Genomic DNA, 25,284 nt, shown 5'->3' with positions numbered 1-25,284 from the left:
CAGAGATCCTCGTGCCTCTACCTCCTGCTTGCTGGGATTAAAGGTGTGCGCCTACACTGCTACCTCCGCTGCCACCACCTGGCTCATACCTGGCTTTTTTTTTTTTTTTTTTTTTTTTTTTTTTTGGTTTTTGAGACAGGGTTTCTCTGTATTGTTTTGGAGCCTGTCCTGGAACTCACTGGGTAGACCAGGCTGGTCTCGAACTCACAGTGATCTGCCTGTCTCTGCCTCCCGAGTGCTGGGATTAAAGGCGTGCGCCACCAATGCCCGGCTCATACCTGGCTTTTTTTTTTTTTTTTTTTTTTTTTTTTTGGTTTTTTGAGACAGGGTTTCTCTGTGGCTTTGGAGACTGTCCTGGAACTCGTTTGGTAGTCCAGGCTGGTCTCGAACTCACAGAGATCCGCCTGCCTCTGCCTCCCGAGTGCTGGGATTAAAGGCGTGTGCCACCAACGCCCAGCCATACCTGGCTTTTTAAAAATGACATCTGTGCATGTGTGTTTGGGCATGCGTGCAAGTGCCCACCTGCATACCATAGCACACGTGTGGGGGTAGGACAGCTGGCAGGAGTCTGTTCTTCCACCACGGGGGTCTCGGGATTGAATTCCGGTCTTTTTACCATGTCAGCAAATTCATTTACCTGCTGAGCCATCCTGCCTGCCCCACAACCCCTTTTCATGCAGGTGCTGGAGACCAAATAGAGGCTACTTTCTCAGCTGAGCTATCTCTGCAGAGCCCTGTGTTTTTATTATTGTACCCTGTCATGACTCTGGTTATAGAAACAAAATGTCTGGCAAGCAGGATGTCTCCACACAGATGCCCTCTGAACTTAATTCAACCCAACTTAATTCTGTCTGTAAAGGAAGCCAGCCCTGGTCTACTCCCCCACCAACCCCCAAATCTCTTAGCTTGATGCACCTCTCTCTAGACCTGATTTTTTAAAAAAAGATTTATTTATTATGAATACAACATCCTGCCTCCATGACTGTCTGCACACCAGCAGAGGGCGCCAGATTTCATTATTGATGGCCATGAGCCACCATGTGGGTGCTGGGAACTGAACTCAGGACCTCTGAAAGAGCAGTCAGTGCTCTTAACCTCTGAGCCATCTCTCCAGCCCTGGTTTTTTTGTTTTTTTGTTTTTAAAGACAGAGTTTCACTATGTAACCCCTGGTTGGCTTGGAACTGTGGAAATAAAAGACCTTGGCCAGAGGCCCACTTCCCCATAAGCCTGGGAGCAGGCAGCTGTAAGACAATGTTTACTAAAAACATGCTTACTGAAAATAACCTGGTGCCCATAAGAAACGTTTACCTAAGCAATAAGTTCCCCATAAAGGCTCACTCACGGGAACACCCGGACTTTGATCTTTCCAATGGCTAGCTGCCTCTTCCTGACCCCGCCGACTCTGGTGCCAGGGGCATATAACCAGCCGGGGTAAAAATAAAGAGAAGCTTTCTTGGGAAGCTTCCTTGGGGCCTGCTTGAAGCTTTCTCTGTACCACTGACTGGTCTCTGTGTCATCAATCTCGACACCCTCCCCACAGTCTCGAACACAGGCTGCGCAGCGGGCACGGCATGGAACTCACAGAGATCCACCTGCATCTGCCTCCCAAGCAGCACGGTGAGATTAAAGGCGTGCACCACCATGCCTGGCTTTTCTTGGTTTTTGAGACAGGATCTCAAGAAGCCCAAGCTGGCTTCAAACTTATACTATATAGATGAGGATGACCTTGAGTCCTTTTTCTAATAGTGTGATTTTTTTTAAGTTTATTTATTTTTACGTGCATTGGTGGTTTGCCTGCATGAATGTCTCTATGAAGATGTCAGGTCCTCTAGAGCTGGAGTTACAGACAGTTGTGAGCCGCCGTGTGGGTGCTGGGAATTGAACCTCTGAGCCATCTCCCCAGCCCTAATAGTATGATTTTTAAAAATTTAAAATTTTGGCCTGGAGAGATGGCTCAGCAGTTAAGAGTGCTGGTTGCTTTTCCAGAGGACCTGGGGTCAGTTCCCAGCACCCACGTGGCGGCTCACTGTAACTCCAGTTCCAGGGGATCTGACCCCTCACACAGACATACTTGCTGTCTAAACACCAATGCACACATTTTTTTGTGGGGGGCGGTAATTTTTTTGAGACAGGGTTTCTCTGTAACTTTGGAGCCTATCCTGGAATTCACTCTGTAGACCAGGCTGGTCTCAAACTCACAGAGATCTGCCTATGTCTCCTAAATGCTGGGATTATATGTGTGCGACACCAATGCCCAGCGACAAGTTTTTTTCAATTAAAATTTTTTTCTTTTTTAATTTTTATTTTTCTAAGTATCAGTGCTTTGATTTTGTGTATGCATGCCTGGTGCCCACAGAGGTCAGAAGAAGTTGTTGAGGCCCCTGGAACTGGGGTATATGAATGGTTGCATAACAGGATGCCAGACCTTGGTAGCCCCCTAGACTTTAGCCCAACTGACACCATGATGGTACCATTCAGGTCTTGGAACCCAGCACATAGGTAGCAACACCTGCCAAATGAGAACAAAGAGCGAATCCGTCAAAGTCATTGCATGTTCTAACCTCGCTTTGGGCTTCTGTAGGTCTGCTTCTGGCTAACTGTTCTTGCTGAGGTGTGTCAACCCAGGACATGATTTCGTGCTTAAAAGCTCAACCCGAGAAAGACTCAGGATGTCACCTGGGTCTTGAGTGTTGTTAAAATGTTTAGGTTTATCCAGTAAGGAGACACAGACCGCGACTCAATGATCCCACGTGGAGTTTATTGGTGGGCGGGGAGGGAAAAGGGGGGTGAGAGGTAACCAACCCATGCAGAGCAGAGATAGAGATAAGAGAGTGAGACAGAGTAAGAGCAAGAGAGGAAGAGTGGAAGAAGAGTAAGAGAGGAAGAAGAGTGTCGCGTCTGCTGCGCGGCCTGTGTCCGAGAACGTGCGGAGGGTGTCGGGGATTGACAACACAGAGACTCGTTCAACGATGTAAAGAAAACTTTAAGCAGGCTCCAAAAAGGTTCAAGAAAACTTCCTAAGAAAGGCCCCACCAGAGAAGCTTCTGCTCTCTCTTCTCCCCTGGCTGGTTCTGCTCTGACCCCCAGAAACTGATCTGGGCGTGGCAGAAGAGGCGGTTAGTCTTTGGACAAGGTCGAGGTCAGGGCGGTTTCTGCGGGCAGGCCTTTTCCAGGAACTTAATGCCCCCAGGCATTGTATTGTTTTTAGTAAACATTGTCTACAGCTGCCTACTCCCAGGCAGAAGGGGAAGTGGGTCTCTGCTCAAGGTCTGGTGTTCCCACAGAAGAGTAAGAGAGGAAGAAGAGTAAGAGAGAGTAAATGGGCAGGGGTCAGTCCCTTAAAGGGGTCCTTTGCACCTGCCTGGTTCTCACGGAACTCTGGGCTGGCCAGAGTGTTGCCTGAGCGCATCCTGCCAGGTAACAGGGCAGGCCAGAGTAATGCCTGAACCTTTCATCGAGCACCTAGTGTCCTTGATGGCTGGCTGATAAAGACTTTCTGTTTGCTTATACCCAAGTGGTCTTCTCTGGTGAATACTATACCAGGGTTGTGAATCACCTGTGAGGTGCTGGGAACCAAACCCAGGTCTTCTGCAAGAGCTTCAAGTGTTCTTGACTGCTGAGCCATCTTTCCATCCCCCCCCACCTGCCTCTACCTCCCCAGGGCTGGTATTACAGGTACTAACATGCTCAGTTTTAAAACAACTGTTATTACAGTGACATTTTAAGTCCCGCTTCTCCTGTGTTGGCCTTGGTCCTTCTCTTCTGGGTCTCAATGAGTCAGATCTGGGGTTTCTTCCCAACAGATCACCAAGCTACAAGGCCTTCCAGGAGGGGCTCAGGGAGAGCAATGGGAGCGGTGGATACTGGGCCTCCTGAAAACTAAAATGTCACTCACCATGCTCTGTCACTCACGGGCTGCAGCTCCTGGGAACTGCCACCTTCCCTTCCTACTAGATGAGCCAGCTGTCCCTGGGCTTCCTCCCACAGCCTGCAGGAATGTTTCCTCAGGATTTCCAGTCCTGTGGCTCCTACTTACAGACTGTTTTGTCTTTTTATGTCTGTCTTCTTCTACCAGTAAAATGTCCTCTACGTAGCTAAGGATCCCAAATTTCCCAAAGGTGCAGAACCCCTAGGCAGGCTAGTCCCCCACAATTGCATTGTTAAAAGGCTCCTACTAGGCAAGGTTCTCAGGCCAGATCCTCACACAGACCACTCCGGGTGCTGACCCTTGGTCCTGCCAACTGTGTTCAGGTCAGTGTAAGCCTGAGAGACCCTTCCAGGAGGAGCGCCAGGCATGGCAGGCCCTCAGAAAGACCTCAAAGCGAGGCCATTTATCTGACTGGCACCTTGTTTGACCCGTGTGGTGCAGTTTCTGATTCCGCCATTGACTGGCGCCGCTGTCCTGCTGAGCTCCGGTGGCCTGGAATCTTCAGCAGGTTGCCATCACTATTTTTATCTAGCGCCCGGCCTTTAAGATTGAGATCAGCCTCTTAGGATACCCATTCCACCAGTTGTAAATCCTCCTGGCTGCTCTTCCGCTCACCCTGGGTTTCTCTCGGCCTCTGGAATCTCCCCAGCACTCAGACAAATGCTGTAATTCAAATCCTCCCTCCCTTCCTCCCCCCCCCTCCCTCACTCCCTTCCTCCCCACCTCTCCCTCCCGCACTTCCATCATCACCAGGAGACAAAACAGACAATAAAACGCCAAGACTCACCAGGAACCTTCACTACAAAGGGATTGCAATGGGGCTCGTGAGAAATCTGAGAGTTGTTACCGCCTTGCTTAGGGAATGTCAGATAAAGCTGAGGTCGGGGACATTTGGTAACTGAAACTCAACTTGTGATACAATGTAACTGCCTTTATGCTTGGCAAACTTTTTCCTACTAGTTACAAACTTGTTCTGAAGGAAAAAAAAAAAACGCAGGAGTAGGTAGCAGCCTTAAACCCTGAGGCTGCAGCTCTTAATTCTGGGCACTTGTCTTGAGCAAGGAATGCAAATTAAGGGACTAAATTCCATGCTGAGTACACCGTCCAAATACAGGGAGCAGGCCAGAGTTCACGCTGAAAGGTTAGGGGTGGGGGTGGGGAGGCAGGATGCCTGAATTGCACCCCTCAATCCAGAACTTCCTCTTTTATGAGCATCTATATCCCGCTGGCTGCTCATGAGTAGGTTCAGTCCCCAACACCATAAAAAAAAAAAGAAAGAAAGAAATGATGGAGGGGCAGCCTTGGACTTAGTGACAGAGTGGTGCTCAAAGGGTAATGAAGCTTCCTCAGCAAAATTATCTGGCTGGGACAGGTCTAGGGAGAATTTTCTCATTATCTTGGGTTCACCCGAGGCTGGTGAGAGTCCTCTTCTCAGCGGATCACGAAGCGCAACAGGAGTCAAATCTTTAGAATGCTGAGAAAATGGAGGTGAGATCCCACAGAGGTGGGAAGAAAACTGTCATTGACGATCTGGGGCCGCTGCTATTGTGAGGCGCTAGGAGCCACCTGGAGCTGGCAAGTTTGGGGGCATCACACACATTTCCGAGAAAGTGCATCCTGGGAAGCAGAAGCCCCGGGAGGAAGGGGAGAGCTCTCTGGCCGACCGTCACTGGCTCTCCTCCATAGTCGGCTGAGACCGAAGTCCCACACACCCACACGCACCTGCACCTCCCTGTTCATTATCTCCTGTGCCAGGACTCAGCTCCCTGGGGGCGGCCTTTTGTTCCACAGCTCCCAACCCTCGGGCTTTCTAACATCAATCCCTTCTGATTCCCTTTACTCGGGGTCTTTGGTCAATGCCTGACTTGACCCTTGGAAAAACATACTGTGTTTTCCAGTCTGTCTCCTCAAATGCATTCCTAGCTACATCCTACTTTCTATAGCTTAAGTCAGTCCCTTTAGGGGCTCATGAATTAGAACTGCTGACTTAATGCCCAAACTCAGTGTGCTAAAATGGGTGAAGGAGCTGAGTCCCACGGCACTGTGGGCTACACCCAGGCCACCCTTGACTGACTTCAACACCACCACCCACCCCTGCACACAAGGACACCAGTGAGACTGTTACCCTAACGACTGCCCTCAAAGCCATCCTAAAGGCAGAATGTTGGCTGCAACTCACAGAGACAAAATGTGTTTATTTTCCCAGTGGAAGACTTGGGAAGGTGATAATAACCAAAGGGAATTTAATTTCTAGAAAAAGTGCAGAGTTATTTTTCCACTTTTAAAAACATTTCTGTTTTACATATGCGCAGGCACACGTGTAGTGGTGTACATGCACATAGGTATGTGCACGTGTAGGAACCTGAGGCTGACGTGGAAATCGGTTCTCTTCCTTCCACCATGTGAAACTTGGGACTCAAGCTCAGATTGTCAATGTTTGCAGAAGCACCCTAACCCACTGAGCCAGCTCACTGGTCCTTTGCTGCATGAAGCCTTTAATCAGAACTTAGATGTATATAAAAAGCTAAGGCTAGCCGGGCGTTGGTGGCACACACCTTTAATCCCAGCACTTGGGAGGCAGAGGCAGGCGGATCTCTGTGAGTTCGAGGCCAGCCTGGTCTACAGAGTGAGTTCCAGGACAGCCTCCAAGAGCCACAGAGAAACCCTGTCTCGAAAAACCAAAAAAAAAAAAAAAAAAAAAAGCTAAGGCTACTTCACGAACACATTTGAACACAAGTATTCTGCACGGCCCGACAAATCGCTCTATAGCCAAGGGTGACTTTGAACTCCCGACCCTCCTACTTCTGCCCACTGATTGCTGGGCTTACAGGTAGTATGTGCCACCAGCCCCAAGTTATGCAGTGGCTCCTGTGCATGCTACAGAGGCGTTCTACCAACTGAGCTACACGGCCCACTTCCACGAGGAGGTGTGTCACTTTCTCAGCGGACCAGAGGTTTCGGCCAGGTGGGTCACAGGCCACACACTAGCCTTCTTTGTCTGCTGTCCAGTACTGTAACTATGACATTCTTTAACAGTGGTTACTCATTTCCTCTCCCTGTGTCTGTGATCTGCGTACCACTTCCATACAATTGCCCAACGAGAGCCTGCAAGTGAGAAGTAACATCTAAAAGCCTGGAACAGAGCAAACAGTCCTGTGCTGACTGCAGACAAACTTGAGTAGGGGCTGTAACAAAGCCTGGAGAGCCTTGGCGACAGGGCATGTGGCTGCCTGTGAATTCTGAGACCTCCGGGAATCTTGCAAAGGCAGCTGCTTGAGACCATGTTCTGCTTTGGATTCCAGCCTGAGTCACCAGGTCTAGTGGATTAAGAGCTGTCTTATTCTATCTTTATCTCTCCAACCATTTTAGTGTAAAATGAAGACGTTGTCTGGGGCCCTCTCAGGGCCATAGCCTTGGAATCACACGGAACACAGAGCTCAGTGTGTCCCACTTCTTACAGGGCTTGGGAGAGGGAGAGTTGTTGGTTTAGGGGCTGAGTCATGGTACTAGGGATATTCCGTTCATGCAGCCAAGACACATCAGCGTATTATTGGCGAAATCAGACTGCTTGTGAAATTCCTAACATTCGTTATAACAGATCATCTTATAATTTTCTTGTTGCTTCTTTGTTGAATTTAATCCCAAAGATCTTGCTTCTTCATCTATGGAAACTTAACACCTTGAACTCAATAAGCCTTCAGTTTTACCCAAGGCCTTGGAAAACTTGGTCAGGAATTGCCTGGAGCAAAATGCTAGGGATTAAGAGAGAAATGTAATTTCCTGTAGCTGACTAGACTTTAGAATAACCAAAGTGAAGAACACATTTCAGTCTTTAGAAATATGTGCAATCCAGGAGTTCCAAGCAGATTCTTGTAGTGTCTGAGACAGGACCGTCTCCCTTAGAAGCCTAAACTAGCTTCAAATAGAAGCCGGCTACTTTTTTTCCTTTTTTTATTGGTATTATATTTGGGGATGGGGTGGAGATCCAAGGACAGGGCTGCAGCAGACCATTGGGTCCTAGAACTCGAACTCAGGACATCAGGCACGACGGCAGGCGCCAATGCACAGAGCCATCTCGCCGGCTCTCAGACAGTTGGTTTTTAACGGTTATCAGTACTTTTCTTCCTTTCTGTGAGACAGGGTCTCATCACTTTGCCTTCCCTGGCTAGGAAATCATTATGTAGATGAAGCTAGCCTTGAACTCAAGAGACCCGCTTGCTTCTGCCTTCCCAGCCAGAGCTGTCATTAAACACCAGGTTGACTTTCTTAATAAAAAAGATCAAATGACCCCATCCACCCCTTCCAGTCATTGGCCCATATCACTGTGGGATATAACTAGACTTCGGGCCTCCATAAAACCCTAAACTCTGAACGCAAATATAGGCCTCCGAAAACGCAGGTAGGTTTGATGCAGTTCACTACCAGAGGGAAAGAGATAGTAAATCTTTCAATAAAGGTACCTTAGCAGGGAAAAAGAAGGAATTCACTCACGGTGAGGTGGAGCTCGGGGAGAGAGGAGGAGGGTTCTAAAGGGTAGGGTGGCACAGTTGGGCGGGTGCCGCCTTTACTTAGCACGAGTGGGACCCTGCATTCCACAGCCTGCACACAATAATCAAATGGTTTGGTAACGATGCGGGAAAGTTCACTTTCCTCTGGCTACCTCTGTCTGAGGCTCTCCACAGCAAGGACAAAAGGACGGGGTCACCTTGGCGGCGGATGGCACCAGAGAGCCAGGACCCGGATTCTTGGGGGAGGGGGGTGGCGGGAGGGAGCACGCAGCGCGCAGGCGCGGTGTGCTATACACCCCACCCCACCCGCGCCCCGTTCCACGCGAGTGAGGCTCCCACGCTACGGCTTAACGTTTCCACGCCGCTGGGGTCTCCCACACCTCGGGGCGGGGCGAGGCCCACGAAGGGGCCGGGCCGCGAAGGTCACCAACAAGGTCGAGGGCCGGACGTGCTCGGCGCCTCCACGCCGAGTGCGTGTGGGACACGGAGTACGTGCCGCGGGCCGGAGCCCGCATGCCGGCCGCGTAGCGACGCCCCGCCCTCATCCAGGCTCCGTAGACCCTCAGCTCGGCCCCCGGCCCCCAGCGGGAGGCTCGCCCAGCAACACCACAATGCCACAGGCCCAGCCAGCCACGTCTACCCCCGCCCCCGGGCCAGCGTCCCCAGCCTGTGCAGGCACAACTGACACCTCAGTCAAGCTCTTCTTCTGGAGTGACAGCAAGAAGGGCCAATGCAAAGACGGAGAGGACAGAGGGCGGGCCCGAAATGGGAAGAATGGGCGTGGCCATCCGAGCTGCGTCCAAAGTCGGAGTGGGAGGCGCTTAGATCATCTCGGGAACCGGATCGCGCGCACTTCGCTGCTCTACGCTCTCCAGGGTGTTTGCAAAAACCTCGCTGCTATAACTGCAGGGCCATCCGACAACCAGGTAGGGATCCGGTGGATGCGGTGCTCCTTGGCAAACGGGTTCGCGCGCGAGCTCTGCTTGGGGGGGTACCCGGCGGGCCTGTGCACCCCCTAGCCTGGGCGCGTGCCGGGGACCCGGGAAGCCTCCCGGTCAGCCTCGTGGAAGGACGTGGGCTCTAAGAGGGGGGTGTGGAGGTGCAGATCCACCTGTTAGCATCCAGACGCAGGCTTGCACTTTAAATAACTGGGTCCCCAGGCCTACAACAGCGAGGGCGAAGCATGGCCGGTGGCCGCCCTGGGTGGTAGCTGAGCGGAGGAAGGCTATTAAGAGGGGAGGGAGCGATATGACCTGAAATACGTTCACGAAATGATAGGGCCTGAAACAAGGATGCACAAGAGGCCGAGTCCCTCGACGTCGTCCTCCTGTGTCGTTCCCCCCTCCCCCCCCCGGCTCCCCTCCCCGTGACCGCACGTAGATCCTGCTAGGGCTGTGGCTCCTGGACCGCAATCTAGCGTCACTGGGGAGGGAGTGGTCCAGCCCATCTCTGCGACGGAACACTCCTGACCTGTTAGGTGCTAATTCTAGGGGGGAAACTAAGGCAGTCTCGTTGGATAGCTTGGAAGGCCTTAGACCTCGCCCCAGTTAGGCAAGAGTTGCGGGCTTCCTGGGTGGCTACTTAGCCAGCGGTGAACCGACTTAAGATGTATTTCAGAGAACTTCCTGTTGCTTCTGGCGTAAGCAGCGTGGTCCTTTGGCCTTCGTGGTAGGCCGGAGCCGGCCTGGGCTGATAGTTTGACCTCTAGGTCCACATTTCTGCCCCTGCTCCGGCCTCCAATCCGGTTAAAAGATCTAGAGGGTGAGAAACTATCCTGGGTAATGAGAGTGCTTACGGATCCGAGTCATACGCTCATCCAACTCCTACAAGTTAGTCTGGCTTCCAAGTGCCCCCTGGCACGTGGGCCCTCCCCCGCCCCAAATAAATGAAAAAAATTAAAGGGCCATTGTGCCAGACAAGGGGATGCGCCCTTATAAACCCAGCACTGGGCAGGCCGCGGCAAGAGGATCATTCGGATCCACCTGGCATCGGTAGAACGGGGCGGGGGGGGACAGCAGGGATGGGGAAAGACAAAGAAGTAAATGGCATTTAGACCCAGCCTTTTCTACAACACTGTGTTTGAAATCTACGTAGTGAATAATTGATTTTTTAAAATGTAGATTTTTGTAACAGTGTAAAAAGTAGATACTTTTTGATTAGTGTATAAAGATCCTTTGTCTCGCAAGGCAAAGCAACAGAAGAAGCTAGCTACTCAGTTGAAACAAAAAGCTCATTGGTAAATCTCTGTCTTGGAAAACCTACTGGGGAAAACGTAAGAAAGGGGTTTTCTTTGAAGTCTGTTGTCCAATAAACCTCTTGCTTAGGATGCTTGTTAGTTAAACCTCGTTAGTGTTTTGTCCACTTTTTTAATGAGATAAAATGCCCTTTTGAAAGAAATGAATCAGAAACCACAGTGTCCTAAATATGGCGGTGGGGATGGAACCCATGGCCGCCCACGTGCTAGGCAAGTTAGCAGACACGTGCCAGCAGACCAGAGAGTGTCGCGCTATTGATCACAGACGAAGGAGTTCTCTGTTGCTGCCTTCCAAGCCCAATTTTTCTTTTTTTTTTTTTTTTTTTTTTTTTTTTTGGTTTTTCGAGACAGGGTTTCTCTGTGGTTTTGGAGGCTGTCCTGGAACTAGCTCTTGTAGACCAGGCTGGCCTCGAACTCACAGAGATCCGCCTGCCTCTGCCTCCCGAGTGCTGGGATTAAAGGCGCGCGCCACCAACGCCCGGCCCAAGCCCAATTTTTCACCGATGATGAAATGAACATTCCACTGGTGCCATGGGCACAGTATAAGCTATGCTGGTTTTTTGTTTTGTTTTTTTGCCTAATTTTACGTGGTTTGCCTGTGTGGCCTTCCAACACTGTTTCATCTTCTCGTTTGGCCTTGCGTGTGTAAGCAGCCCATTGTACCGTCCAGTTGGAGGACCGATGGGTTTAGTTTTTTTTTTTTAACTTTTTGCACTAGTCCTTAAACACTTCGGATTTTTTATTCTTGTGCTCTGGGCCCTAGTGCTGCTGGGGACACCTTTGCTGCTGCCTCCCCCGACTCCGGGGGCTGTAGCGAAGCCAGGGTGTTGAGCATGCCACCTGAACACAAAGCCATGGCTTTAGCCTCCAGACTGCGTTTGTGTGGAAACTTGGTTTTTACTTATTTGGGATGTGCCACCGTGCACTTGTGATCAGCAACAAATGTGTAAGAGTGGTTCTGTTGTACTAATATGGGGCCAGCAGGCCTGACTTGGATGGCCAGCGCTCGGCTTGATTTTTAAGGGGACCTCCCAGCAGGCCTCACTGACCTCCCCACATCTCCCTTGATAAGCAACCTTCCTGTGTGTAATACTTAGCTCACCTCCAGAATCCCTCAGAAGTAATCCCTTGAATGTGTTACACATTATGGAAAATATGAATTCTTCTTTCCTTGCAGAAACAAGCCATGTCTATTCTCAAGGTCCACGCCCGAGAGATCTTTGACTCCCGTGGGAACCCCACTGTTGAAGTTGACCTCTACACCTCAAAAGGTGTGTGTCCGTTTTTCATGGTTTCTTCTACCACGTCCCATTGAGAAATGATGCTGGGGTGGCCTGGGGTACCGAGGCAGCATCCCATGTGCTCATCCCAACCGTGTCAGCCTTCTCTCTCTCGAGATTACAGGCGTGTGCTACCATGCCCAGCTCTGCTTCCTGGTGGTTAAGACAGGATGTGGGTTGGGTGTATCATTGGGGTGAGGAAGTGAAGTGAGGGCTTAACCCCCCCATGTCCTTAAAAGGGACCAGCTTTTGGTTTAACAGCATGCTGTGATCAAAGAAGCAGGGGGGGACAATCAGGCATGATAAGAAAGGTGTGGCTGCTAAGTCCCCTGATGGGCCATTGGGACGACCCAGAGGCTCTTTTTACTCAGCCTAAGGGCCTGGGAATAAAGGTGGCAGAGCACTTGCCTAGCATGTGGGAGGCCCTAAGTTCAAATCACAGCATTGTAAAAGACTCTTAGAAGGAGCTGACTGAGTGTGGCAGCTAATACACATAGGCCTTGCTGCAGGATTGCTGGTTTTGAGGCCAGTCTGGGCTACACAACAAGAAGCTGTCTCCTACTGGAAAGGAGCCCTGTGCTAGGTCATTTTGTATGCAGAGATGCATGGGCTGTGGTGGGAAAGGGGCCTGAGGACGACACAGTGGGTACTGGTCCTGCAGAGAGCGCCCCAGGACCTGCCAGTCAGAGCTGAGTCATTGTCTGAGTCACGAGTCTAGCGCCAGAGCCCAGCCCTTCCTGCCCATCCTCCCATCGCCTGGAAAAGAAGGATCCTCAAACCTTCAGCAACAGCCTGTCTGTGTGTAGCCTATGGCGAGGCTGCGGGGCTCTCAGCTGTTTCCTATCTGTTGAATAAAAATGCCCCGTAGAGCCTGGTTGTTAATCCCAGCACTCGGGAGGCAGAGGCAGGCGGTCTACTCGAGGCAGTTTGAGGTCAGCCTGGTCTACAAAGCGAGTTCCAGGACAGCCTCAAACAATACAGAGAAACCCTGTCTCGCGAATAACCAAAGGAAAAAAGAAATCAGTGTGCTTGCTTTCATCCAACTGGGCTGCAGACACATGGACATGCTGCTGTCTCACCCTCCTGTGCATTGGGCCTGCGTGAATGCTGTATTTCTTAATTGCCGTTCCCCTCTATTCCAGGTCTCTTCCGAGCTGCTGTGCCCAGCGGTGCCTCCACGGGCATCTACGAGGCCCTAGAACTCCGTGACAATGACAAGACGCGCTACATGGGGAAGGGTAAGGCCAGGAACATAGGTCCCACTTCCAGGCCGCAGCCTCTCTCGTCCCTTTCCGAGTTTCACTCATGTCGCTGAGCCAGCAGGGCCACTCATCGCCGCCCACACGTCCAACCTTGGAAACTGGGCACGCAAACACAGGAGACTTGTCTGAAATATCGGAATGCCTCTTCCTCCCAGAAGCGTCTGGGCTCTGGAAACCACTCCCATCTTCAATGGGGAGGCATGTAGACAGTTCTGTAGTCTGCCTTTTCTGTTGCCTGGTGACAGGCGCAGAGTGACCTGCCAGCTTGGCATGGCTGTCACCTTTCTGTAATTGGAATACAGCCAACCACTCGTAACTGGGCTCCGTCCCCTTCCCTGATGTAAGTGTGTGTGGGTCTAACTAAAGAAACTGAGGACCTTGGAATGTTACTGTGACCCATGCTGACACATCAGTGGTGTTGAGGCAGCAGTTAGGAAAAGGGCTTTGCAAGAGAGGGAAAACGGTGTGCACTGGACTTTGTAAGGATTGTCTCCTCAAGTAAAACACGAAGACCCTTACTAGAGGCCTCACCAGAGCTGGACAGCCAGGTCTCACGGGTGACGATCAATCCCGCCTTCAGGGGAAGCTGACATCTGGGGCTCCCGGTTCTTTCCTGGCTTTCTTTCCTTTGCTGTCTCCTCTCTCCTGAGTCTCCGTTTCCTTCTCTATCCACCTCCACTGGGCAGGCGTCTCGAGACCCGTTAAGTATGTTAATGAGTTCCTGGCACCAGCCTTGTGCACTCAGGTAACGCACCCAGCCGGCTTCCTGGGTGTGCCCGCTGCTCCTCCCGGTGCATGGTCTTCAACTAACGTCCCTCAGGTCATCTGGGCTGATTGCTCTCTGTGTGGCTCTAACCCCCTGGGGTCCTTAGGAAGAGCACTCAGACTGGGCCAGGAAGCCTCATTCTGGGGGAAATGGGGAGTTAGACGTGCTGTGGAGGGTGGCTTCTGGGCCCACCACTCCGGGGCTCCAGCGATGCTACTCAGCCCTGCTCGCTGTAGCAATGTCGGTAATTTCATGATTGTTCCTTCTAGGTGTCTCAAAGGCTGTTGAGCACATCAATAAAACTATCGCACCTGCTCTGGTTAGCAAGGTAGGACCCACTTCCTGGTAACTACTGCCTATCAACGCCACCAGAGCAAATCCCAGGCCCAGCCCTTCTTGATCACAGGACAGCTTATTCTGAGAGCTTTAAAAGCTGAGGATGCCCTCATGCATAAGTCTAACCCGCCTGCTGCCGCCTGTATGCTGCTGTCGCTTCCGATGGCGCCTGAAACTGGATGGGAGGGGGTGCTTGGCATTGCTGCCTGTGCGTCTTGACCTTTGGGAGGACATGGTCCAGATTTTGATAGCAGCCTCGTGGGACATTGTCCGTGGACTTTGAAATTTATTACTCTCTTGGGTTGGCTTGGTCACACTGACTGGGACGCAGGATAGGGTGACGGTGTGCACAGATTCAGGAAGCCCAGACTTCAGTCCCAAGCACTTTGCACAAAGCAGGTTGTGGTGTTGGTATGTGACGGCGATCTGGGTCCTAGGGAGATAGGCAGGACCCGACCCCCATAGATAGTATCTAATGTTTCCATGCTATGCTCCAAGCCCTGCGTTAAGCTCATTACAAAAAAATACTCATTTGGGAGTTGGGAGACTCAGCACCACTTACTGCTCTTCCACAGGTAAGATGGTACAGCAACTACCTGTGACCCTGTTTCAGGGGTTCCAAAGCCCTCATTGGCCTCTGCAGTCACCCTCATACATTCAAACAGACACATGATTTTTTTTTCCATCTTAGTTTAACCCAGTGTTTCTAGCAGAGTTAAGACTGGATTGGGTCTGAAGGGACCGATGGCCCACAGCCTTACCCAGAATTTTCCTGTGGCCCTTTCCAAGTCACCTTGACAGATGGTCATACTTCCTGTTTTGCTGACATCTAGGTCCTCCCATTCACTGTGGACCATGCTGTCATTTGTCCCCAGCTAAGCCTTTGTTAGGCTGTAATTGGTTCTGCTTGCCGGTCTCCAGACAGTTGCTCATTGCAGCTCTCCGTGTGCCCTCCGCTCCAGTCTCCAGGACACCTCGTTGTCCCCAGGCCTTCCCCTCGCTTTTACTCGTGGGGACACCTTGAGCTTAGTTATGGCCTCTGGGAGCTCTGCTTCAGCTACGCCTTGTCAAAGCAGGAAGATGGTGCACATTCACACGGCATCATTCTCTGCCATGGCTTTTACATGAACAGCTTGTGATTGTGTAGGGGAGTTCCTTGCATGTGCGTTTATGCACCACGTGCATGCATGCCTGGTGCATGTGGAAGGCAGAAAGTAGCATCAAATCCCCTGGAACCGGAGTTGTAGACCATTGTGGGCTCTGGAAACTGAACCCTGGTCAATCCTCTGTAAGAAAGAGCCACAAGTCACTGACCAACTGAGCCGTCTCCAGCTCACCACAATACCCATTTTTATCAGCATTTTATGGGTGATCTTGGACCACCCAAATACAGTGGAGGTGCCTGTCAATTGTCATGGTCAAGAGGGACAACCTTGGCGGCAGCCTCTGCAGAGCCGGCTTTGACAGAACAATACGCCTTATTGCTTAGCTTGTGTCCAAACACAGCCTTGTTTATAGTCATAGTTTATAAAGCAGGTGTGTGACCTTGACTCCCTAGAGTCTGAGGACCCAGGGAAATGCCTGAAGCTGTTAATGACAAGTCAAATGTGGCTTGTTTCCTCCTGCTATGCTCTTAACCATTGTGTTTGGGGCCAGGGCCTAAGCCAGCCCCACTCCCACAGGCATAGGGAAAGCTCCCTAGTGAGCTCCGCGCCCAGCCCCTTGGCCTGCAGACCTAGAGCTTGCTTCTAAAGTGGTGCTTGGTTTGAGAGGGAGGGCAGGTGACGCCTTAGCACTGACCTTACCGTCTCCCCATAGAAACTGAACGTTGTGGAGCAAGAGAAGATTGACAAGCTGATGATCGAGATGGACGGCACTGAGAATAAATGTGAGTGACGGGGTCGGAAGATACCGGCTTGCATGAAGATCTCGAGTGGAGCAGGCCAGGGGGAGATGGGAAAAGCCATTTCTAAGTTTTACCAATTTATTTTAGCTAAATTTGGTGCAAATGCCATCCTGGGTGTGTCCCTGGCTGTCTGCAAAGCTGGTGCTGCAGAAAAGGGGGTTCCCCTGTACCGTCACATCGCCGACTTGGCTGGCAACCCTGAAGTCATCCTTCCCGTCCCCGTGAGTGACTTGTTGCAACTTGTTTGCCCTGCTTCGGTTCTGTTGCTTGCTGCAGTGCAACACTCCAAGAAAAAAACAGTTTAGGAAAAGTTATAGTTCACAGTTCTAGCAGGGAAGCCACAGGCTGGGGAGTCTATATAATTGAACACACTAATCCTAATCTGGAATGAATCACTGCTAGGTTCCAGAAAAGAAAGGGCAATTATGGCTGGCAGCTGAGGCACACAACTTTAATCCCAGGATTCGGGAGTCAAAGGCAGGCAGATGTGAGTTTGAGGCCAGCCTGGTCTATGTTGTGGAGTGAGGACTACATAGTGAGACCTGGAGGGGTAGAGCCCACTCAGCTCACCCCCACCCTTCTGTGATTCAGAACCCAAACCCGGGGAGTGGTGCTCCCCACAGGGGTCAGGTGCTACTTATCAGTCAACCTAATCGAGACAATGTCCCCACAGACAGGCCAATAGCAAAATGTTCCAGATAGTCCCTCCAGAGGACTCATTCCATGGGCCTCTCAATTGTGTTGGGTTGGCAGTTAATTCTGACAAGTGTCACGTCACGGGGGCCACAAGGACCCTGTGCCTCGATCTCTTAGCTTAGCTCTTCTCTGCTTCTCCCAGGCTTTCAATGTGATCAATGGCGGTTCCCACGCTGGCAACAAGCTGGCCATGCAGGAGTTCATGATCCTTCCCGTGGGAGCGTCCAGTTTCCGGGAAGCCATGCGCATTGGGGCAGAGGTTTACCACAACCTGAAGAATGTCATCAAGGAGAAATACGGGAAGGATGCCACCAATGTGGGTGATGAGGGTGGATTTGCGCCCAACATCTTGGAGAACAAGGAAGGTAAGCATTGAGCTGCATGGCACTGTCCCCTCACACCTGCCACTTTGGGGACAGAATCCAGACTCTAGTGACAGGCTTTGAGGAAGAAGACTGGAGCTTTGGTTTTTTGTTTGCTTGTTTCTGTCATTTTATTGGGGTGGCAGCAAATTAATTTATTTGATCCCATTAATTTTGCGTATGTGAGTGGGAACATACAATTCTTCAACCTTGGCTGGAGTTACAGAACTGGGTTGCTGTGCCTGGTGACAAGCGCCTCTTCACCAGTCACTGGCCCTTTCTGGCCTCGTGGCCCTGTTTGAGATGGACTTTACTTTGTGTGACTGCTGGGTGGGTCCCTGGCAGGTGGCTGGAGCCATGTGTCTTGGTGACCTTAGCTTGAGATAACCCTTGCTGAGGTATCCTTCTTGGATTCCAGCCCCCGTTCTATTTTTAAAAAGCCAGTAGCTGATCTCAGCTGGTCACTGTAATTGTGTCTAGCCAACACAGCTGTCGTGGCACTTGACCATGAGAAAGACTGTTAGAGTCTGCCACTTAATGGGTGCAGAGGGTCCCCCCCCAACAATAGCCACAGCGGGAATTGTACTTGACAACACCAAGCCCACTACCAGGCCGGGGTAGATTCTCTCCATGACAGTCCCCGTTTGGTGACCGTGACAGTGAAGTCTTATTTCTGTCTCCCTGTTAAGTAACCCCTTCTCCCCATCTCATTCTAGCTCTGGAGCTGCTGAAGAACGCAATTGGGAAGGCCGGCTACACGGACCAGGTTGTCATTGGCATGGACGTGGCTGCCTCTGAGTTCTTCAGGTCGGGCAAGTATGACCTGGACTTCAAGTCTCCTGATGACTCCAGCAGGTACATCACACCCGACCAGCTGGCTGACCTGTATAAGTCCTTCATCCAGGATTATCCAGGTGAGCGCTCCGTGGCCAATGTCCTGTCAGCTGTAGCTTGTGCCTGCATAGGGTTGGGTCCAGTTTGATCAGGGTTAAGGCAAAATCTCCAACATATACTTCTCATCCCGCCCCATACCCCTTTTATTTAATTGTATGTATATTGATGTTTTCCCGGGGGTGTTGGGTCCCCTAGAACTGGAGTTAACAGTTGGTTGCCATACTTTCTTTAAGAAGAGACCCTAAGGTGCACACATAATCCTTAGGAGGTGGGAGGGTCACAAGTTCTAAGCCATACAGATAGGCAAAACAACTCCCTTTAGGGGGAAGGAGAGGGGAGATGGCGCCCTGGGCCACAGCCGATGACCCCTCCCCGTTTTCTGCAGTGGTGTCCATCGAGGACCCCTTTGACCAGGACGACTGGGAGGCCTGGCAGAAGTTCACAGCCAGCGCCGGCATCCAGGTGGTTGGGGATGACCTTACAGTCACCAACCCTAAGAGGATTGCCAAGGCCGTCAGTGAGAAGTCCTGCAACTGCCTCTTGCTCAAAGTCAACCAGATTGGCTCTGTGACCGAGTCTCTGCAGGCGTGAGTAAAGTAGCGGGGGGGGGGGCTTCCGGGATGGTGGCAACCGCGGAAGGGGAGAAGCACTGTTGCCTGGTCCTCACTCCCTGTGGCTTCGTTTCCCGGAGGAGGCCTCAGTCTGTCTCTGGGTGGTTTGATGTCAGGGTGTTAGGATGAGGAGACCCTGGGGCTCCAAACGTGCAGAGGAGGCGACAGATGCTGAGGCAGTAGCTTGGAGAGGGAGAGCAAAGGGCATCACATGACCGACTTGTGCCCTTTCTTCAGGTGTAAGCTGGCCCAGTCCAATGGCTGGGGCGTCATGGTGTCCCATCGCTCTGGGGAGACTGAGGATACCTTCATCGCCGACCTTGTGGTGGGGCTCTGCACTGGGCAGGTAAGAGCTGAGCCTGCCTGGGTGCAGTTTGCAGGTGCTGCTCTTGAGCTGCGGGAGTAAAGGTTAGCATGGTCCCTGGGTGCTTCTGTAATAGCTTTTCCTTTGTCCCTCCAGATCAAGACTGGTGCCCCTTGCCGATCTGAGCGTCTGGCCAAGTACAATCAGATCCTCAGGTAAAGATGCATTCTGGGACAATGGGTGGGTATAGATCAGGCACAGATCCTGTAGGAGTGTGCCAAAAAGCAGGTGCCTGCCCTGTGTTGTGCTGCCATCTTCTGGTGGAGGGCGGAACAGCTGACCTTGAGGGTTTATCCCCATTACAAGCTGAGAGCTACCCCTAAGGAAAGCTGAGTGACAGCAGGCTGTGCCATCCTCCTGGATGTAACCATTATCTCACTGTGTAGCTTGGCTGGACTGAGACTAGAGTTAACAGGATGGACCACCACACCTTCTGTATTGGGGGCTGATTGTGCTTTTGTTTCTCTCTTCTCTTCCTCTCTTTGCAAAGAATCGAGGAAGAGCTGGGCAGCAAGGCCAAGTTTGCTGGCAGATCCTTCAGGAACCCCCTGGCCAAGTAAAGGGGGTAGAGATCCCTGGAAACACCTGCTGCTTAGACCCTGTACCCGATGTCGTCATGGCGGCTCAAGGCCCGCCCAGTGCTTGTCCCTCCCATGCCACTGCTTCCTTAGACACATGGAGCCCTGCTGGAGACCCCTGCTGTGTAACTATCTGATTGGCTGAGTTGTTTCTGTCATCTTACTTGTAAGCTAGTGTCTGGAGCCCAGTGTAATCTCTGGGGGTGGCCACAGGCAAGACCCCCCCACCCCAGCGGTTCTTCATACATAATAAAAGCCTCAGTCCTTATGAGAGCCCTCAGCTGCCTGTGAATGGGTAAAACCAGCTGGGTCTCGTCTGTGATATTCTGGGGTGGGGATGCTGGGGCCTCTGGGTCTCTGCAGGACCACTGTGACTCTACCAAGTAAGGACAGCTGGGGGAAGGGGATTGCACTGCAAGGCATAGGGTATTAGCACAAAGATGACCTCGACATGATGACCAGACTATTGACAGGTGACTGACCATCCTTAGGAACATATTGTGTTTCTTCATATGTACGGCGGGAGTGGCAATTACACACGCCACAACACACGTGGGAGCCAAAGAAGTTACTCTCTCCTCAAGGCTCTGAGAAGGATCAGACTCTGGTCACTCCCTGGGTGGCAAGTTCCTGGACCCATGGGGCCATCTTATCCTGTGCCAAACATGGTTGAAAGGTGGTTGGGGTTCAAGGCCCGCCAGTGCTGCACAGGGAGATCCTGTCCCCTGTACGAAGGCTAATGCTCAGACACGTGTAGCTATGTGTCAAACCCTGAACCCAGTGTGAGGGATGTTTGTATTTAAAACAAGGGGCCCAGGATCCGAGGTTGCCACCCCTCAGTCTTCCCAAGCACATACGTGAAAATGTCCTTTTTAAGGGGGTGAGGTTGGATGGATGGACTTGTCTGGTGAGAGTTCTGGAGGCCCTTATGTGGGCAGTCTGGAGCAGAACCTCTAGGGTACCATCTAAGCTCATCTGTGACTGGACCATGTCCAGTGCAAATCTGTCAGCCAGTAAGAAGAGAATAAGTCCACAAATCTTTATGTTACCCTTACCCAGTCAGGTCCACCAGGACTGTCTGAGTATTCTGGTGATGGGGAAGTGGCTTGATGGGTGACCTACTATGCACAGGCCCTGTGTTCAAACTTCAGCCCTATAGAGTAAGATGTGGCATTACTGGAAAGGGGATTTTTAGATCACATCGATTGGTCACCATTTGACAAATTGAGGACACTAGACGAACACAATTACATCCCTCAAGCCCTAACTCACTTTCCAAATACAAGAACGGATTCACACCACCTACAACGCAGCCATCCCCCACAGAGATGGCCTTCCAAGGTTTAGCATCTCTGAAAGTGGATTCTGAAGCCAATGCCTGCGGTGTGTTGGAGGCCGAGACAGGAAAACCTATCATTTCTTTGAGGAGTCAGTCACTGAGTTGAGCCTACAGTGCTGATCACACTCCAAGGCAGCAAGTTAGTTTTTTTAGTTTCTTCAGGATGTCCAGGCTGACCTTGAACTCAGATCTGCAAAGTATGCTAAGCAATTTTATTTTTACTGTTATGTGTGTTTCTGTCTACTGAAAGCACATGTAAGTTCAGGGACCTGTGGTTGTGAGCTGGCTGACACAGAGGCTAGGCATGGCACGGAGCTTGGGTAAGGGCACTGAACTCTCCCAGCGCTGGGGTTTCCCCAGCATACATTTCTTCATTGCCAGATAATAGCATCTATCAATCTAGATTTACTCATTTGTATGAGTTTTGTTAGCATGTATGTATGAGTGCCTGGTGCCTGGGAGGTGAAAGGGGCTTTGGACCATTTGCAATACTCATGGTTATGAGGCACTAGGGACACTATGGGCAGTGGTGACATTCTCATTCAGACAGGACCAACTAGTGCCCAGTGCACACCAAGGCACTAGGGGAGGGAAACAGTGACTGAGTTCCTGACCCAACACTGAGGAAGCACATGCCTGGTGTAAACGGGCAGGGAACCTTGCCATGGGACCCTGTCCACAGGAGGACAGGCCACATGACTGCCAAGTTTCCATGAAGCCATTAGGAAGACATTTATCACAAGCCTGGGTTTTCTAGATCACATCAGCTTATAGAAACGTTTAAAAACATCCCCGGTGGCATTTTCTAGCTGCTCTGTTTTTTACCTATATTTGTCACAAAACAAGTTATCTGGTTTTTAGCACAAGTTCCTGCGCCTCTGGCCTTAGAACAGAGTTGTGGTTCTCCAACTTGGCTGCATGGAAGTCTCTTAGAGGGTTCATTGCTCAGGCCTCATTCCTGAGTTCCCCTTCCTCTCCCCCAGTCCAAGGCATCAGTCTTTGTTACAAACAGCCAAGCTCAGAAATCACTATGAAGTCCAGGGCTGGTGGTGACCAGGCAGGGCTTGACCTTCAAGTGGGAAGCCACCAAGCCTCCACGAAAGGCCCCTCGTCATGGGGATTTTGCTCATAATGAATGCAGCTGAGTTCTCAGCTGGGACACGTGTGGAAGGGCTGGACAGGGAGCATGTCTCTTGGCAGTGGATTCTGAGCTAGGCCTGTGGATACAGCCAAGTGAGCAGCAGGGACCCCAACACCTGCTTCCCCACTTCCCGCCAGAGCCTAGAGGGCACAAAGTAAGTGCAGGGCTCCAGATTTCTCTCTCTCTCTCTCTCTCTCTCTCTCTCTCTCTCTCTCTCTCTCTCTCTCTCTCTCTCTCTCTCTTTCTCTGTATGTGTGTGTGTATGGTTTTATGCCTTAGTGACCACCAGCAATTAGTTGCCATGCACATTGATTATCTGCAGATTTGAGAAGGTCACACAGTGCTAGGGGTTTGAGCCAGGCTCTCCCATTGTTAATGTAAATTCCATACTGCTAAACTTCGTTTTCAGCCCTGTCATTTTTCCTGGACAAACATGGTAATATGGCACATCCCCTATTCCTCTAGCCCAGATGGTTACATTGAGCCTGGTGTCAGCGTGCACATCTGTAGTCTCGGGATTCTGAGTTCCTGGGGCATTTTCCTGGAACCCACTCCATGGATGGTACCAGAAATGTTCATGGAGTCCTGACCCTGCCAAAAGTTACCAACAATAGAATGCCTGCTTATCCAAACATTATTTTTTCATTGTTTTGTTTCTGTTTTGGAATTCATTAAGTCACCCAGGCTCCTGCCTCAGCTTCCCAACAGCTGGGATTCCAGGATAAGTTTTAATTTTTTTCTTTAAAAAAAGTTTTTTTGCAACCTGGCAGTGATAGCACACACCTTTAATCCCAGCATTCAGGAGGCAGAGGCAGGTGGATCTCTGTGAGTTCAAGACCAGCCTGGTCTACAGAGCGAACTCCAGGACAGTCTCCAAAGCTACAGAGAACCCCCACAAAAGTGGGGGGGCAAAAAAGATGGCTCAGAGGTTAACTGAGTTCAATTCCCAGCAACCACATGGTAGCTCATAACCCTCTGTAGTGGGGGCTGGAGAGATGGCTCAGCGGTTAAGAGCACTGACTGCTCTTCCAGAGATCCTGAGTTCAATTCCCAGCAACCACATGGTGGCTCACAACCACCTTGAATGAGATCTGGTACCCACAACCACCTTGAATGAGATCTGGTGCCCTCTGCTGGCAGGCAGAAGACTGTATACACAATAAATAAATAAAATATTAAAAAAAAAACCCTCTGTAGTGAGATCTGGTGCCCTCTTCTGGCCTGCAGGCAGAATACTGTATACATAATAAATCTTTGTTTTTTGAGACAGGGTTTCTCTGTATTGTTTTTGGAGGCTGCCCTAGAACTCAGTAGACAAGGCTGGCCTCAAACTCACAGAGATACACCTGCGTCTGCCTCCTGAGTGCTGGGATTAAAAGTGTGTGCCACCAAGCCTGGCTCATAATAAACCAATGTACAATCTGCACTCACCAAGTATTCCTCTGAACTGCAAGTTGACTTGTTTTAACAATACACAGGGCTGGAGAGATGGCTTGGCGGTTAAAAGCACTGATTGATCTTTCAGAGGACCCAGGTTTTATTCCTAGCACCCACATGTCAGCTCACAACCATCTTTAACTCTAGTTCCTAGAAATCCTTTGCCCTCTTCTAGCCCCCTTAGTGAACAGACATTGACCCTGTGGCTTTGAAACCTGTCCTGGAACTAGCCCTGTAGACCAGGCTGGCCTCGAAGTCACAGAGACCCACCTGGCTCTGCTTCCCAAGTGCTGGGATTAAAGGCCTGTGGCACTACCACCACCCGGCTTGGCTTTCTTCTTTGACATTCACATGGGTGTGTACTAGAGCCCTCAGGCCGGAAGACCACATCCAGTCCTCTGGAGCCGGAGTTACATGTGGCTGGTTAGCTGCAGGCCACCCAGCCTGGGTACCTGGGTACTGGGAACTGAACTGAGGTCCTCTGGAAGAGCATGGTCTCTCCAGCTTTCTAAAATAGTAATAAGAACTTATCCTTGAACTATTACAATGAATTTCATGTGAAAATAAAAATTTCTGGATTCTTTGGTTTGGAAAATGGATAACACTGGTCCTACATTCCCAGAGGCTAACAACCAGCAACTTAACTCTGGCAGCTTTGGACTTGCCTTCCTGCTTGTCTTGCTTAAGTACCTGCTCAGGAGGGCTCTGTGTGTCTGTGGTGTGTGTGTGTGTTTGTGTGTGTGTGTGTCTGTGTTTGTGTGTGTGTTTGTGTGTGTGTGTGTTTCTGTCTTTTTTTATCCCTCAGGAGCTTGGAACTGAACCCAAGGCCTTGTGTTTGCAAGGCAAGTGCTCTACCACTGAGTTAAACCTTCAAACCTTGGCCTGGAAAAAAAAGACAGTTATTTTATTACGTGCATGTGCTGGGGGGGGGGTGTTCATTCTCCATTGCACAGGGTAATGGATTAGAGTTGACCTCTCCTTCCACCATGTGGAAGGGTTTGCAATAAGTAGCTGCCTATACCTTTAGGGCTCTCTCTCTCTCTGCCCTCTCTCAGCTCTCTCCCAGCCCTCTCTCCCTGCCCTTTCTAAGGCTTTTGAACCTGGAAGCCTGGTCTACCGTCTACTGCAGATGAAGAGCTTCCCAATCTTTGCTGTCTGTGATGATCTCCACCGTAGCCAAGCACTGGTGAGCTCTGGTGCTCCAGGGTTTCTCCCTGACTGACAACTGGTGTCTGGTGCCCAAGGCCGAGAGGAGCACCTGTCACATCCTGCAGCTCTGCTGATCTTGTCGGCCTTGACTGTGGGTCAAGCACCACCTTCCTCAGATTCTCCTTGCCAGCTCTCCAGGAGGCCAACCTGGCCTCCCTGCTCAGAATGGCAAAGCTTGGTAATCAGGACTGCTGTCCATGGGGGCCAGGATGATAGCAGGCTCATTTGCATATGTGACCTAAGACAGTAATTAAGCCTGGGCGCCCCAGGGGTGAGAAGCAAGCACATTAATTCAGGAGCAATTAAAAAACCCTCTGATGTCACCATGCGCAGCTACCGCTTCTGAGACTGGCTCTGACTGATGACAGTCACCTTTGGGCTTCCTCATTTGGCCACCAGACAGCCACACATT

At 50.9% G+C, this 25,284-nt stretch overlaps 1 protein-coding gene across 1 annotated transcript; it reads left to right on the top strand.

Moving 5' to 3' along the window:
* Positions 1-8,805: 8,805 nt before the first annotated feature.
* Eno1 (enolase 1) lies at positions 8,806-20,014 on the top strand. The gene is made up of 12 exons (XM_040734915.1): positions 8,806-9,363; positions 11,869-11,962; positions 13,114-13,209; positions 14,269-14,327; positions 16,154-16,223; positions 16,329-16,462; positions 17,080-17,302; positions 18,016-18,213; positions 18,579-18,780; positions 19,042-19,150; positions 19,265-19,323; positions 19,659-20,014. Exons 1-12 carry the CDS (start codon positions 9,049-9,051, stop codon positions 19,726-19,728), a joined length of 1,629 nt encoding a protein of 542 aa, XP_040590849.1. The 5' UTR covers positions 8,806-9,048; the 3' UTR covers positions 19,729-20,014.
* Positions 20,015-25,284: the final 5,270 nt, after the last annotated feature.

This window comes from Mesocricetus auratus, unplaced genomic scaffold (assembly GCF_017639785.1).
Source record: "Mesocricetus auratus isolate SY011 unplaced genomic scaffold, BCM_Maur_2.0 Super-Scaffold_100042, whole genome shotgun sequence".
Taxonomy (NCBI): Eukaryota; Metazoa; Chordata; class Mammalia; order Rodentia; family Cricetidae; genus Mesocricetus; species Mesocricetus auratus.
This window is presented reverse-complemented; position numbering and strand designations above follow the sequence as displayed.

Bases quoted from the DNA above. Each gene is read 5' to 3' on its own strand.
- Eno1 (XM_040734915.1), top strand. From the start codon at position 9,049: ATGCCACAGGCCCAGCCAGCCACGTCTACCCCCGCCCCCGGGCCAGCG. The intron at 9,364-11,868 runs GTAGGGATCCGG...CTTTCCTTGCAG, and splicing joins CAGGGCCATCCGACAACCAG to AAACAAGCCATGTCTATTCT. The intron at 17,303-18,015 runs GTAAGCATTGAG...ATCTCATTCTAG, and splicing joins CATCTTGGAGAACAAGGAAG to CTCTGGAGCTGCTGAAGAAC.